Source organism: Sturnira hondurensis, unplaced genomic scaffold (genome assembly GCF_014824575.4).
Source record: "Sturnira hondurensis isolate 20B ecotype Veracruz unplaced genomic scaffold, ASM1482457v3 Scaffold0004257, whole genome shotgun sequence".
Lineage (NCBI taxonomy): Eukaryota > Metazoa > Chordata > Mammalia > Chiroptera > Phyllostomidae > Sturnira > Sturnira hondurensis.
This window is the reverse complement of record NW_028076888.1, coordinates 2532248-2547376: the sequence shown is the minus strand read 5'-3', so window position 1 is coordinate 2547376 and position 15129 is coordinate 2532248. Positions and strand designations below refer to the sequence as shown.

The 15129-nt window shown below is 52.5% G+C and overlaps 1 protein-coding gene across 8 annotated transcripts in view; it reads left to right on the top strand.

Annotated features, from left to right (window-relative positions):
* The window catches only part of FHAD1 (forkhead associated phosphopeptide binding domain 1), a 117166-nt gene that overhangs the window by 47335 nt on the left and 54702 nt on the right, over window positions 1-15129 (top strand). For 7 of the 8 annotated variants that reach the window (XM_037045177.1, XM_037045181.1, XM_037045180.1 and 4 more), the window contains exons 8-14: window positions 276-406; window positions 2931-3020; window positions 4079-4183; window positions 7119-7226; window positions 10137-10220; window positions 10968-11114; window positions 11969-12164. In XM_037045177.1, coding sequence (XP_036901072.1) covers window positions 276-406; window positions 2931-3020; window positions 4079-4183; window positions 7119-7226; window positions 10137-10220; window positions 10968-11114; window positions 11969-12164 — 861 coding nt within the window. The remainder of the gene's footprint in view (window positions 1-275; window positions 407-2930; window positions 3021-4078; window positions 4184-7118; window positions 7227-10136; window positions 10221-10967; window positions 11115-11968; window positions 12165-15129) is intronic. The other variant, XM_037045178.1, reaches the window with a different exon arrangement.

The following is a 15129-nucleotide window of genomic DNA, read 5'->3' as shown; positions in this document are numbered from 1 at the left end:
TTTGTTTGATCCACCCCCTGCCCGCCCCCCCCGCCCCCCCCACCACCAGCATCGGCATTTTCTGGGTCACTCCCCGAGTCTCAGGCCCCAGCCCAGACCTCCCGCACATCAGCAGGAACCCAGGCGCTCTGTATGCACATCCAAGTTCATAACCCAAGCACAGGGCTGGGTTACGCTCCAGTAACAAGCAGGCCCCGCCCCCGCCCTCAGTGATGATGGCAGTGATCTTTATTGCCTCTTGGATCTCAGTGAGTCTTTTTTTTTTTTTTAAACAGGGATGGTGTCCTCTTTGCAAAAAACCATGTTAGCGAAGGAGGAACAAGTTCAACAACTCCAACAGGAGGTGAACCAGCTCAAAAGCGAGAACAAAGAAAAGGACCACCAGCTGGAAGCCCTCAGCTCCAGAGTGAGTGTCGCGGTTGCAGAAGCTGTCTGGCCAAGGGCACTGGCTCCTCTCACTGACCTTGGGCCCAAGTGCTCCCGCCTCCTCTGACACCTTGCTGGGAGGAGGCTAAGCCCAAGGGCACAGGCAGCATAGCTGCTGGGCGGGTCACCTGGACAGACCAAACGCAGGGGGCCAAGTTCTTTGCAGCTTTTCCGAAAAACAGCCCACAGGTGGCTCAGAATAAGCAAGAGGCATATCCAAATCCAGCAAAGGTTTTCCTGCACCTCTTATAAGTTTGTCTGGTCCCCGAACAAGCACGTGATGAGCCTGTCTTGCCACTGTGAGGCTGAATGTTAAGGCAGAGGAGGAGGATCCTCTGTGGTCGCCAGGGGTTCCCACGGCAGAGGGTCCAGACGCAGACGTGCGACTCTCGCCTCTGCCCTGAGACTTCGGCACGTGTGCAAATCCCTCTGGGTAAAGTGAGCCTGGCAGGCGAGGTGAGAGCCTTCGAAATGTAACTTTGCGTACAAACTTTTCCTTCAGTCCTGACTTTAGAATCCTGCTCCGGTGGGGTAAGATTTCTTCGTGTTTGTATGATTCATCTGTGTCGATGAGTCCAGGCAAAACCCAATAGCTTCATCTCAGGTGGCAACTTGGATTCACCAGGGCTGCCTGATCTATCGGCTGGCTGTCTGAGTGGGTGCCCTGGTGGGAGCTGACCGTGACGTTCCAAAGGAAAGGCAGAAGCAACGTCTGGCGCTCAGGATGAGACCCTGAGTGGAGCTGGGCGAAGGCAGAGCCTGACCAGGCTCTGGTGTCAGACAGACCAGCGGCCAACCCCAGAGCTTGCTGCTGTCAGGACCTGTGTGGCCTCCATTTCTCCCTCTGTGCAATGGGAATGAAAATCGTCTCCTAAGGAGTGAGCTGGTCGTGATTGTGTTCCTTTACCTCTGCCCCTGGCCGGCCCCCTCACCAAGCTCTCTGCCTTCCTTTCTCCCGAGCAGGTTGACATCCTAGGTTCCTGCAGTCAGTTTTGCAGTGGCCCTGTGTGTGTGTGTGTGTGTGTGTGTGCATGTGAGAGAGAGACACACACACACAGTTGCTGCTGAGTGGGAGAAATACAGGAAAAGAGTGCCTATTAAGCTATTCTACCTCCTGAAGTGCGATTGGATTCTTTTTCTCCCATTTTCCCTTCCTCCTTGACCTTGATGTGAGAAGTCTGCCTTCTTCTCCAGTCTGGGCTGTCCCGTCGGCACACAGGCTCCTCCCCACCAGGAGTATTGTTTCTTGAATATTTGGGGCCCCTCTTTTTAAAAGTAATGTATGTCATGGTGTGGATTTTAGAAAAATAAGTAGATGGCATTAAAAAATCAAAATTAAAAAGAGAGAGGAAATGCTACCCCAAGAAATCATTAATAGATTTTTTAACATTTAAGAAATCTTTATCACATATGCACTGGATTTTTCAGTAAAATTTATTTATTTATTTATTTATTTATTTATTTATTTATTTTTAGAGAGAGGGGAAAGGAAGGAGAAAGAGAGGGAGAGAAACATCAATGTGTGTTTGCCTCTTGCATGCCCTCTACTGGGGACCTGGCCCAAAACCCAGGCATGTGCCCTGACTGGGAATTGAACTAGCGACCTTTTGGTTCACAGGCTGGCATTCAATCCACTGAGCCACACCAGCCAGGGCTCCATGTTAATATTTTAATGTATATTCTTCTAGTCTTGTTTTTATATATTACCCAGAAGTAAATAAATTAAGTATTTCTATCTCACAGTGAATTTATACTGTGCATATTTTAAAATCTTAAACGCTTACCGTTTTCCCACATAATTAAATACAAGTGTTTATCGTGGGTCCAAAAAGCTACGTAATACTTTCCCAGGTGTACATGACACCGTTAAAGCGGTCTCCTGTTGTTGGGCACTTAGGTTTTGGTGTTTTTTTTAATGTTGCTGGCACTGCTGAGAAGCACATCCTTGAATCTATAGACACACTGGTTTCTCCGGTCGCTGGCCTTAGGACACATTCCGAAAGTGGGAATCTCTGGGTCGGAAAGAAGGCGCGTCTTTATGCTTTCCTGCCCGTGGCTGAGCTGCGCCCCGGAAAGGCTGTCCCACTTACCCTCGCACAGCGGGGCGGTTGTGTCTTTCACGTGAAACCACACAAAGCACTGAGAGCCCTCTGCGTTCATGACCAAGTCCGCCCCATGCACATGCTCCGGAAAGCCGTGCTCAGCTGAGTGCACTCAGCCACTCCGGCGCCCAAGCCCCCAGACTCGACAAAGCCAGGACTTGCCCGTGATGTGGCTCCCTGGCTTTTGAAAGAGGATTTAGACATCTTCTTCCTCGGAACTCTTGAGCAGGGAGCGCTAGGAGCTGCTGCAGGACCCCATGCATTCGTCAGACACCAACGGTCTCACCTCTCGGCATCTGGGGGGTGTTGGATTAAGCAACAGGGAAGGCTCTGAGAGGCCAACACAGGGACTTGGGACCCCACACCACCCACGTGACCGTGTTGCCTTTTCTCCCCCCACAGTGCTCTGCGCTCAAAGAGGAGCTGAAAAAGGAAGATGCTCAGAGGGAGCACCAGGAAGCCCAAGAGAAAGAGTTAAAACTCTGCAAATCCGTGAGTTGACCTTCCTCGTGGCCAGGTATCCACAAAGAGGCTAGACTTTGACCTGGGGGTGTTGGTGAGGGTCCTTGGCCCATTCGATAGGTAGCACAAGGTCTGGGGCTTTACGATGGCGTGTGGGGGCTGTCTCATAACACTTCGATCTGCTGCCCTGGGAGGGCAGAAAGAGGGTGACAAACACACCTTCCCAGGATTCCCTGGGTGTTGGCTCCAGCCCCCGCACCGGGCTTCCCTTAGGGCTGGGCTGGGCTTGGGATGGGGACGGGGATGGGAGATGGCCAGGTGGCCACCACGTGCTGCCTGACCTTCACTGTGGTCCCTGCCCTGGACCTGTGATGTCCAAAGTGTTACGTCCCACTGTCCCACTTTCATCATAGCCGTGGGCACTCTTACTGACCCAGCGTCTTCCTTTAGTAATTTTATTTAAACACGTCAACTTCATACCGACTCAAACACAAAAAGGCATCATCTGTCTTATATACAAGGTGACTATGAAACAATACAGGGAGGATAGGATTGTTAAAATGAAAATGCTCGTTCCTGGGCCAAGGGAATCCGCATCCCCAGCAGCAGGTGCACAGTTTCCACCTGCTGGGAAGCGCAGCGCCTTCCGCATGCGCCGTGGACACACACTCCCCCAGGTCAGGGCCAGTCCTGCTCTCCACCCCCAGTGGGGAGAGAACATTTACATTGTTTTGTTCTTCCAAACGCCCCTTATTTAAACTGGTCTCAAATATGTGTCCCAAGAGAAGAGATCCTAACAAGTCCATAGGTATCTTGTACCGTTTAATCCAGGGTACATGCCGATCTTCAAAAGAAACTAATCATTTTCCTTGACCCAGCACCTTCCATATATACCCATTGAAAAAAGTCTACTTTGCCCCACAGATGTAGAATTTCCCCCCCCCGGGGGTGGGGTTTAGCTCACACCAGACTAAGGCGTCCGCCCTAATGAACCAGATGCAATGCGTTACGGAGCTTCAGCCCTTCCAACCCAAAAGGCAGGTCCCGCGTGCCATCAGGGAAGCTGACTTTCGTTGAAACTCTTCCAGCAAATCCAAGACATGGAGAAGGAAATGAAGAAGCTCAGGGAGGAGCTGAAGAAGAGCAGTGCTGAGCAGACCATGATCTCTAAGACGCTTCGAGAGAAGAGCAAGGTACGGCCAGGGCGGTGTCGGCCCAGTGACCCCTCCAGGCCAGGCGCTCCACACGCATGGTCTCTGTGAGCCCGTGTGGACGACCCTGATGTTAACCCCACTTCACAGTTGGGAAGACAGAGGCCCACAAGGGTGAAGGAAGTTACCCAAGTTCACTCAGATAAAGTGGTTGTGGCAGAACTTGAACCCAGGTCTGCCTGCCTCCAAGGTGGCTGTGTGTAACTACCACCCTAGACTGCTTTCCAATCTTAACTATAAAACTACCCAGGAAAGAACTGACCCATTAAATCAAGGTTCCCCAAGTTTGATGTTGTTCGAACTTAAATGTTCTTAGTGATTTTCCTGTCTGTGGGTGTGCTGACCACACGCATCAGCAAGGTTAGGCAGGCAGGCTGTGTTACTAGGTACATATAAATTTGGAATTTTAATACTTCCCATTGGGGGAATACACCTATGATACCTTTTTAATAATTTTTCTGTAAGTCAGTTTTTCTCCCTCTAAACAGCATGTCATTTTTGTAAAATCCGGTCTGACAAACTTTGTCTTTTAGCCCATTCATATAAAATGCAATCACTGACACATTGAGTTTTAACTTTACCTTCTTGCTCACTGTCAGTTGAAGTATATTTCTGCACTGTGTTTTTTTCCTCTCCTTTCTTGTGTTCCTTTGACTTGATGACTTCCTATCATTCCATTTTTTGTTTCTGGTAGCTTGGAAATGTTTCTCTCTTTAACTGTACTTTTAAGAATAGTAAGACAATAGCTTTCACCCTTGACTTACCGAAACCCGGTATTCACCGAGTTTTCCACTTCCTCGGTGCTCATCCTAAAGACGCTGACGTGCATTCCTGACTTACCAAGATCTGACGTGGGTTGATTACCCTGCCCTTGTCCTTGACCGTGCAATGACTTGGGAACGCTTCAACCTCACTTACGCCTCCAGACTCACACAGTGTCATTTCCTTCTCTCTGAAGAACAGCCTTGAGTTTCCCTTCGGCACATTCCTGCTGGTGACAAACTCTCTCAGATAATGTCTGTGCGTGTGTGTCTGAAAACGTACACTTAACCTTTGTTCTCAGAACGCAGGTTGACTCAGTGCTGAATTCCACGTTGGTGATTATTTTCTCTCAGCCGTTCACAGGTGGCAACAGGCACATCCTTCCAGTGTCTTTTGGTTCCTGCTGATTCTGTTTGAAGTCATTGTCAAGCCTAACTAATATACCTTTGCATAATCTCTTGGGAGGGGGGAGGCGTTTTTCCCCAGGGCTGCTTTTAAGATGTTCTTTTCCCTTGGTTTCCGGCAGTTTTACTGTGATTTACCTAGGTGTGGATTTATGTTTACTTACCTTGTTTGGCGTGCATAGGGCTTCCTGAACCTTTGGCTTGGTGCTCTGCATCAGCTGTGTGTGGGCCCTGCACGGGGGACTCATGGGTTTCCTGTGTGATTAATGGCGACGGCCACAGTGATAGCTGTAAGTTCTCGTGCACTGTGCCCAACATGGTATCTCTCTGCATCCTCACAACAGCTCTACCTAGAAGTTGTCCTTTCCTAGAAATCGGTTTTCAGATGAGGGAATCAGGGCTACTAGTTGCTAAGACAGCGAACAGCCCAAAGTCTGTGAGCAGCGAAGGCCAGGCTGGGAGCCAGGCTGGTCTGATACCGATGATGGCAGCGTGGCCACTGGGCACCTGTGACTGTTCACGCTGAAATTTATGAAAATTCAGAAAAACTTAAAATTAGGTTCCTCAGTCACACCAGGCACCTCTCAAGGGCTCGATGGCCAGACGTGGCCAGCGGCTGCCCTGTTGGAGACAGAGACATGGGACACGTCCATCGTAGCAACGAGTTCTGTCAGAGCTGCTCTACAGCTTGGTAACTCTCACAATACCATGAAGAATGTTCTAGAAGGAAATGAACATAGAGGCAAGGAGGCCAGTTTCCACAGGCCAAGGGTTCTCAGTGCCCTCGCCGAGGCCTTGTCCAGGGCAGGAGCAGAGAAATGGAGTGGATGTGAGGGGGACTGGGGTGACAGGATGGAGAAGGGGGGCAGCTTGGGGTCGGGGGGTGGGGTGCTGTCCATTACGGAATTAAGGGCAGAGACCAGGTCTGGACTTCACTTTCGAAGGATGTGGAAAAGTCTGCCAAAATAGGAGTCAGAGCCCGTTTAGACCTGGGAGGATTGTTTATGGAGGAAACCAGGCCCAGAGAGGTTGGCTGGCTTTTCCAAGGCAATGTGGCCGGTTGGAGGCTTCCGCACTGCCCAGAAGTGAGCTGGAAAGGGCTTTTCTGGGCTTTGATCACATCTGTGTAACCCTCCCCCACTGCAGCTCCCTAGTAAACAGCTGGTGAAGTTGTTTCAATATCAAATCCTGTCATTTATTTACGAGAGTTCGCCCCTCTTCCTGATAACGCCAGGGCCCTGGGCTCAACACAAGCTCCCAAAATGTTTGTTGTTGAGAAATGAATGGAGCAGCTTCAGGGTCCTGTGAAGGCCAGCAGAGGGTAGCAGCGAGCACTCCTGAGCTCACTGTTGCCCAAAGGAGGGGGAAGAAATCCGAAAGCCCTTCCAGCCTGTGATTCATCACTTAGCAAGCCTCCAGAGTGGGTTCCAGAGCCCGCTTAAGAAGTACTGCACTGGTCTAAACATCTTGAGTCCCCACGGTATCTCTACGAGGCAGTACTAGTAGCGTCCTTCCTACGTGACAGATGAGAACACTGTCACAGGGCAATAACTCTCCCGGGGCCTTAGGGCTTGTGAAGGACCGCACTGGGATCGGAGCCTGCGTCATGCACGCCCATGACCCTGCCACACGGGCTGCAGCTGTCCCTGCCCCGCCGGGACTCCCCGGGCCATTAGACCTCCCGGAGGGATCTCCCCAGCCTGCGTTATGGTCACATTAGCAGCAAGCGCCTGCTTTCATCGTCCTTTCAGGTTGAAGAGAAGCTTCAGGAGGATTCCAGGAGGAAATTGCTTCAGCTGCAAGAAATGGGGAGCAGAGAGAACCTCATTAAAGTCAATTTGGAAAGGGCAGTAGGTCAGGTAGGCGGGCGAGCTCCAGAGCCCCCTTCGTCGGCCCACATTCCCCGTGGGGGTTCTGCACCCAGGTGGCTGGCGGGTGAGCGAGGAGGACGGCAGCTGCGCTTGGATTCCCAGCTGTGGCTGGGCAGGAGCTTTGAGTGGCCTCTGCATCCCAATGGAAGTCCCCAGAGAGCCTTTTTCTGCTGGGGAGCTGCCCGCGCTGGTGGTTCGCTATTGCCCGGGACCCTGACCGATCAGCCCCTCCTCAATCCCTGCCCCACTTAACCAGACCTGCTGTTCCCGCTTGGGGAGGGTTTGAGCCTCTTGACCTGAATAGTGTTTCTAGTACTTTCTCCCTAATATTTTCCCTTTTTTCCCCAAGATTTTATTTATTTAGTTTTAGAGAGGGAAAGAAACTTCAGTGTGTGGTTGCCTCTCAAGCATCCCCCAGCTGGAGACCTGGCCCACAACCCAGGCATGTGCCGGGACTGGGAATCGAACCAGCGACCCTTTGATTCACAGGCTGGCACTCAATCCACTGATGCACACCAGCCAGGGCTCCCTAACATTTTTCATTCTGACATTTATCACTGTCTTCCCTCCTTGGGGCCCCCAAGAAAATGCCACTTTTCTTTCCTCACTTTTAATTTTTTTAAGATCTTATTTATTTTTAGAGAGGGGAGGGAGAAAGAAAGGGCGAGAAACATTGATGTGCAAGAGATACATCGATCGGTTGCTTCTCGCACACCTGCAAGGCATGTGCCCTGACTGGGAATTGAACTGGCAACCTTTTGATTCACAGGCCAGCGCTCAATCCACTGAGCCACACCAGGGCGAAATGCTGCTTTTAAAGTAAAACCCCAGAATGCCAAAACTCATGAAAGATGGAGAATCTCTGGGTAGGGAGGAGAGCAGGCCTGACCCGACTGGTCCGGTGTGCAATTTTGTCTAATGCTCTGACCTAGGGTGGCCCAGGGCCCCTCCTCTCGCACATGGCACAGATGCGAGGGCCGCAGCGCGCACACGAGACTTCACCAAAGGCTTGGGGAGGGCAAATGGGAAGCCAGGATGGGGGCACTAACCCTCCAGAATAAGGGTCACCAAGGGCAGCTCACCTTGGCCTCTTCTGACAACCCCAGCTCTGGGGCATCTGTATGTGTGTTTGTGCTTTTTTGTGTGGGAATGTGGGTCCAATGTGCCGCTCTGTGGATACTCAGAGGGATCTGTGAACCACCAAAAAAAGGCTAAGAACTCCATTCCTAAGTGTCCTTCCATCCCACCCAGCCCCGCCCCCAAAGCCCTCCCACTCAGCAGTGTCTGAGCCTGACCCAGCAGAGTGACCCATCTTTGTCAGAGGCACACGCCGGTTGAATAAGGGGGCTGAGTGCTGGGCAGATTTTACAACTCCTTCAGCAGACGTCCACCACCATCACCCCGGGGTCATTGCTCCTGCTCTCTGCTGACCTCTTAGCAAGGGCAGGGAGCCAGCCGTTGGGGCCACCCCGCACCTCCCCTGCACTCCGCACTCCCCAGCACACACCTGACTTGAGGGCGTAACCTGCGCCACCTGCCTGAGTGGCCAAGGTAGCGCCCAGGATGAAGTCACGTTGGAGGGGCCCTCAGAGACTGTGAGAGTCCTTCAGGTCTAGACTCAAGAGAGAGAGAGAGGACAAGCCCCCTGTCCATCCCAGGACTATCCCACCCCAGTACCTTGTGTCTGTGGTTCTGCTCTCTATCGAAATTCACCCTCCCCCAGGCTAGTGACCCCAAGACTGAACCCATCGTCCAAGGGAACCTGTCTCTCCACCTCTGAGCACAGTTATCAGTGTCTGCAGTGGTAAGGGGGCCGTCTCTCACAGCGCCCGCTCCGCGTAACATCATCTTTGAAGGAGTCAGTGCCCCCCTTGGCTGCAGCACCCCCATCAGCTTCTGGCGGGCTGGCCGCAGGGACGTCCTTAGGCGAGTCATCGCTACACGGCTCGGGTCCCTGAACTCCATGCGGTAAACTCCCACATCTTGGAACCAACTGCCTTTTAAGCTGATTCGCTGGCCCCTGGGGTCCCTTCAGAACTCCAATTTTAGAGTCTTTAATGACCACGTTTTGCCCGTGAACCAAAAACTCAGGCCAGGGGCCACCATGCTGGTAAATTCCCAGATAAACTTAGGCTCCTCCACCTCTCCTCATGGAACCTTGAACTTGCAAATCCGCACGCCCGATTTAATTTAACTGTGCTACCTCGTCACCTGCAATCTGAAGACACCAGCACCAGGGAGGCACTTGGACTCGGGTTGAACCGAAGTTGAGGACCCTGCCTCTGATGGATGTTTCTGTTCAGAAGCGTTCGGTGAATATTTACCGAGTGTCTGCTCTGTGCCCGGCACTGTACCGGTCCCTGGGGACACAAAGGGGACTGCGGTAGACGGAGTCTCCGGGACACGTCTGGCGTGAGGCACATTTTGGCAGAAGGGAGCCAGTCCCCCTGCCCACAGGCACCCTTGCTGATTACACGGTTTCCTTGGGCTGACAGCCTCAATATTTCTTTCACAGCCTGATGCCAGCTTAGCAATTACAGCCGAGCATTCCCGGCCCCAGGCTTCCCACTGGATAATTGGCAGCAAGCGGCTCTTCTGAGGGCTCGAGACGTGTGCGCCACACGCATCAGCGGGGCGAGGCGGGCAGGCAGCAGGCAGGCAGGCAGGTCGAAGGAGTAATTAAAACCTGCTGCTGCCTTCCCTCCTGTGGGCACTGCCCCTCCCAGAGAGAGACGGGGCAACTCTAATAACCTTGAATGACCATTAACCAGGGCTCAGACCCTTCTCACTGAGTCCCCCAGGCCCCTCGATGGCAAGGCCCCCCCTGCACACACAGCCCCCCCCCCCCACTGGGCTCCGGCTGCCCCGCTGACCTAGTTCCCTCACTTTATGCCGCAGCTGGAGCACTTCCGGAGTCAGGTCATCAAGGCCACCTACGGGCGAGCAAAGCCGTTCCAGGACAAACCCGTCACCGACCAACAGGTTGGTCCAGCTGGTGTGCTGGCTTCTTCGGGGACCTGGGCCTGCAGACACTGGGAGCACATGCCCCTGTTTTTTGTCGGTGGCATTTCTCACACTGTTGCTACACCATAAAGATTTATTTTGATTTTATAGGATTATTGATTTGTTTTATTTTCAAGGTAAAAGCCAGTTCAACTCCCTTGAAGTGTTTCTGTGAACATCCAGTTAAATCACTCATGGTATTTCTGGTCACCAGACACGCACATGTAACCGTCGTTAGTCCTGGGAGGAAGGGCCACCTTCCCCCAGGTGATGTGTCTGGCTCCTTCCTTTTGAAGAGGAAGGATGGCAGCAAGGACACACTTCTGGCTGGAGGGTCGGCCTTGTTCACCCTCCAGTAATCCTCTCCCACCCTCCGTGTCGATGTGCGCCCGAGGACCCCTGCCTCTGCTTGGCCACAGGACACCCTGAGCTCCTCTCCGTGAGCCCACGGCATCGGGTTGTGTTATGAATCACTCCTCGGAGGCAGAAAAATCTAGAACAAATGAATGGCAACCAGACAGACCTTGGGATCTTAAAAACTATCTCCAATCCCAGGAAACGTGTCTTGCTGACAGAGCTGATGGCCTCCTCCATCCAGAGCCATTGCTAAAACCTGTCAGGCCCTCCGTCCCCACCCACAGAGACTGGGTGACGCTCCCCAGTCCCCTCCTCCCAGAGTCGCCCTGTATTTTATATCTCTTTTTTTTTTTTCCTCTTGATCACCAGTTACTAGAGAAGATTACCCAGGTCACTGAGGACAGCATCAACTTCCAGCAGAGAAAATGGAGCCTGCAGGAGCTGCAGCTCAGCAGCTGCAAGCAGGACATCACAGAGAATGCTGAGAAGCTGCAGAGGGCGCTCGACAGCTGCCAGGTGGCCCCTCGGCTTTCACACCTGTCCCCTCTGTCTAAATTTGCTCTGCTCCTTAGGAAACCGGCCAGCCCTCGGTGGAGGAGGTCAGGCAGAAAGCTCTGCTTCTTTGCATACCTTTCTATTGTTGGAGAAGCTTGTTTGAGCACTGAAAGGACCTCAAAATCTGCCCCCAGGTGAACTTGGTGTCACCAAGGGGGAGGGGCCTAAATCCTGCCCCAGGGGCAGGAAGAGCCCAGCGCTATTTCCAGAGAAACCAAAGAAACATCCCTGCTGCTTATCTGCACTTTCTCTCTGGCCCAGTGTGGGACCCCTGCCTTTGATGGTAGAGGGGCCAGGGCCAGGGGTCTGGCCAAGCCCCCACAGGCCCCACACCAGGGACCCTGCATATCAGAGCAGGCAGCTGCTTCTGCTTCTCTGGAAATCAGCAGCTACTGTTTGGGGAGATCGTGCAAATGTGGGCTTGTCAGCTCTTCCTAATCAGGAAACCGCACTTTCTGACCAGCGTGCCTGTTGATGTCAGCAGGAACTTCGACAAGTAAAAATAGCCAAATTCGGTTCCCACTTCAGCCAATTGTCCTTGGTAATCCGGCTTTGAAATCGAAGAGACCTCAGCAGGGTCTCTTTGACCACCAAAAGTCCAAGTTAAAGCACAAAGAAATAAAAGCTCCCCCCCAACACCCCCCTCCCCTCCTCCAAAATAAAAGCAAATAAAACTGACAGGCCTTCCCAGGGCAGCAGACACGTGGGCCTGCTGCCCTCGTGGCAAAAGTCAAGAGCATTGTTCTTCACGGGTTAGGCCAGGTACTGTTTGTGGCCACAATGTCTGGGCTGCTCAGGGTCGTGTCTCTTTGCAGGCTTGCATGCAAATGCCTTTCGGCAGCAAGGACCTGAAGAAGGAGGTGGACCGCCTCCAGTGCCTGCAGGTGAGCCCGCCTATCTCCGGGCTCCAGAAGGTGGCGCTGGACACGCTGCGCCTGCTGCAGTCCTGGCTGGAGGACACCGAGCAGCTCCTCCGCGACGTCGGGATCCAGCTCTCCGGCTCCGACAAAGGTTACCGGAACTTCTTTCTCTCACTTAGCTGCATAGCTCTAAAATGTCGCGTTGAGCCTTGTCACGGTGAGACATCTGTTCAGGAAGGCTTCTTGGGCGTGCGGCCAGGTATCCCCTTGTCTAGACTTCCTTTCCTCTTCCCCTGGAGAAACGCTCTTCCTTGGAGAAAACACGTGAGATAAGATCCCCGAAGAAAAATGAGACAAGACACAGGCCAAAGGAAAATTACATCAAAATTGTACCCAATCTTATCTCTCAGCAGTAGCTACAGTTATATTTATTTCGAATAGGCTTCTTCGGGGTAGTTTTCAGTTCCCTACAAAATTAAGAGGAAAAAGGACAGAGATTTCCTGTCGGCCCCTTGCGCCTACACAGGCACCAGAGAGATACATTCACTGCAATTGACAAACCCACAGCAACGCCTCGTTATCGTCCTGAGTCCACAGTTGAGGTCAGGGTTCACTCTCGGTGTTGGACATTCTCTGGGTTCGCACAACTCTGTAATGACAGATGCCTGCCAATGTATGTCATACGGAGTATTTCCACCACCCTAACAACCCTCTGTGCTCCGCCTACTTATCCATCCCGCCCCCACCCACCGCTGCCCCTGGTCTTCCTACGGTCTCCACGGTTTTGCCTTTTCCCGAATGTCACGGCGTTGGAATTGTACGGTACCGATGCAGCCCATCAGATTGGCTTCTCTCACTTAGTGACACGCGTTTCCGTTTCCTCCACGCCTTTTCGGGGCTTGATAGCTCCTTCCCCTGCAGTGCTAAGTCCTAAACACTATCTGCAGGCCCCACTGTGTATTCTGCTGCCCAGGGGCGTTCTGGTGGCGTCCACGTCTGGGCAGCTGGGAATGAAGCTGCCCCGAACACCCACGTGCAGGCTGCTGTGTAGAATAAGTTTCTGACTCCGTAGCATAACTATCAAGGGGCGTGATTGCTGGATCTCGCGGTAAGAGCATATTCGGGTTTTAAAGAGACCACCAAAGTGGCTGGACCGTGTTTGCATTTCCCCCAACAGTGAGGGAGAGTTCCCACTGCTCTGCATCCTCGCCAGTGTTTGGCATCGTCACCGCTATTATAGTCTATGTGTGGCGCCCAAGGCCTTTTCCCATGGAGATAGCTGTGCGATTCTAGGCAAGTCACTTACCCTGCGCCTTGGTTCCCTTGCCTGCTAATGGGACTGACAAGGATCACTCGCCCTTCCACTTGTAGGGTTGCCATGAGGTTTACATGCAGAGATGGATGTAAAGCACCTGGTGTAGAGTAGGCACCAGCCCTGTGTTTGCCAATTCTTTAATTTTACAAAAGATAGTGTTACAGCCATTCGAATTCATTGTCTTCCGAATGGCACACCAGGAGCACCCTCTTCTGTCAGTGCTCACAGGTCCTCGTCACCCTTGTCACTGACAGCGAGGAATCCCATCATGTACGATGGCAGTGTAGTTCGCCAGTCCTCCACGGTTTTCCACGCTTATGGATAATGCTGAAATAAACATCCTTGCACATTCTGGTACCTGCACGCCTTTATCATCCCAGAGGTGGCAGGACGTGGACTGCTTCCACTCAACAAAGATTTATCACAGGCCTCCCAGACACCGGGCACCCTGCAAGGCAGAAACCTGATGGGGTCAGAAACAGGTAGAATCTGGGTCGTGGGGCGTTGACTACAAAATTCCTCCCACTTTGCATTTTAAATGTTTTATAATAAAATATTAGGGAAGAAAAATAGGCACTACTCCTGCCCTTGTAGGTCTTACATGTAGTCTCAGGGAGGCATAGGGTGGGCATTCACTGAAAAATCACTCACATAACATTTTAATGGTGACGATTGCTATGAATGAGAAGTGCAGGACTCTGTCCTGGTTGGGAAGGGCAGGATGCATGGGAGTTATTTCCCAAAGAGGGGAGGGGACAACACAGCACGCTGGGTAAAGGGAGCACAGTGCGGGGGCATGGAATACACAAGGGGATGAATTTAGAAATAGGTGTGGGGGCAGAGCAGGGCCTGCCAGGGAGGTCAGCGGGGGCTGTGTCACGGGGGCGCTTACCGGGCCCTGGTAAGAAGCTCTGCTTTATCCTAAGAGCAGCGAGAAGCCCATGAAAGGGTTTAAGCAAAGAACTGATGGGGAGTTTGCATTGCAGACAGTCGTCTTGGCCACAAGGGGAAAATGCACTGGAAGGTGGCCAGCACGGAACACCAGTCAGGAGCTGTCCCAAGCGATGACGGTGGCTAGCGCTACAGCAGGGGTGGGGATGGAGAAAGGGAGACGATTCCCAGGGTATTTAAGAAGTGTAGCCCCAGGCCTCAGTGTGNGCGCTTACCGGGCCCTGGTAAGAAGCTCTGCTTTATCCTAAGAGCAGCGAGAAGCCCATGAAAGGGTTTAAGCAAAGAACTGATGGGGAGTTTGCATTGCAGACAGTCGTCTTGGCCACAAGGGGAAAATGCACTGGAAGGTGGCCAGCACGGAACACCAGTCAGGAGCTGTCCCAAGCAATGACGGTGGCTAGCACTACAGCAGGGGTGGGGATGGAGAAAGGGAGACGATTCCCAGGGTATTTAAGAAGTGTAGCCCCAGGCCTCAGTGTGGGGTTGGATACAGATGGAAGAAAGTGATAGAGAGAAAGGGGTCTACAGGCCTCCAGGTTTCCAGCTGCAAAAGGACAGATGTGGCTTCTTCACCGAAATCCAGAGTGAGGCATTAATGCTGCATGAGGACCAGTTTGAGGGCGAAGATGAGTGTGAGGTGCCTGTGAGACACCCAAGATGAGGTGCCAAGGACGCAGCTGTCACCCTGGATGCCTCGTCTGGAAATAGATGTTAGTGATGTAACCCAGAACCCAGAAGAACATGTGCCACACAGTGGGTGCTTGTTACCTGTGGGATGGAGGATGGGTGGGTAGATGGGAGGATAGTGGATGGGTGATGGGTGGATGACAGATGGGTGGGTGGATGGATG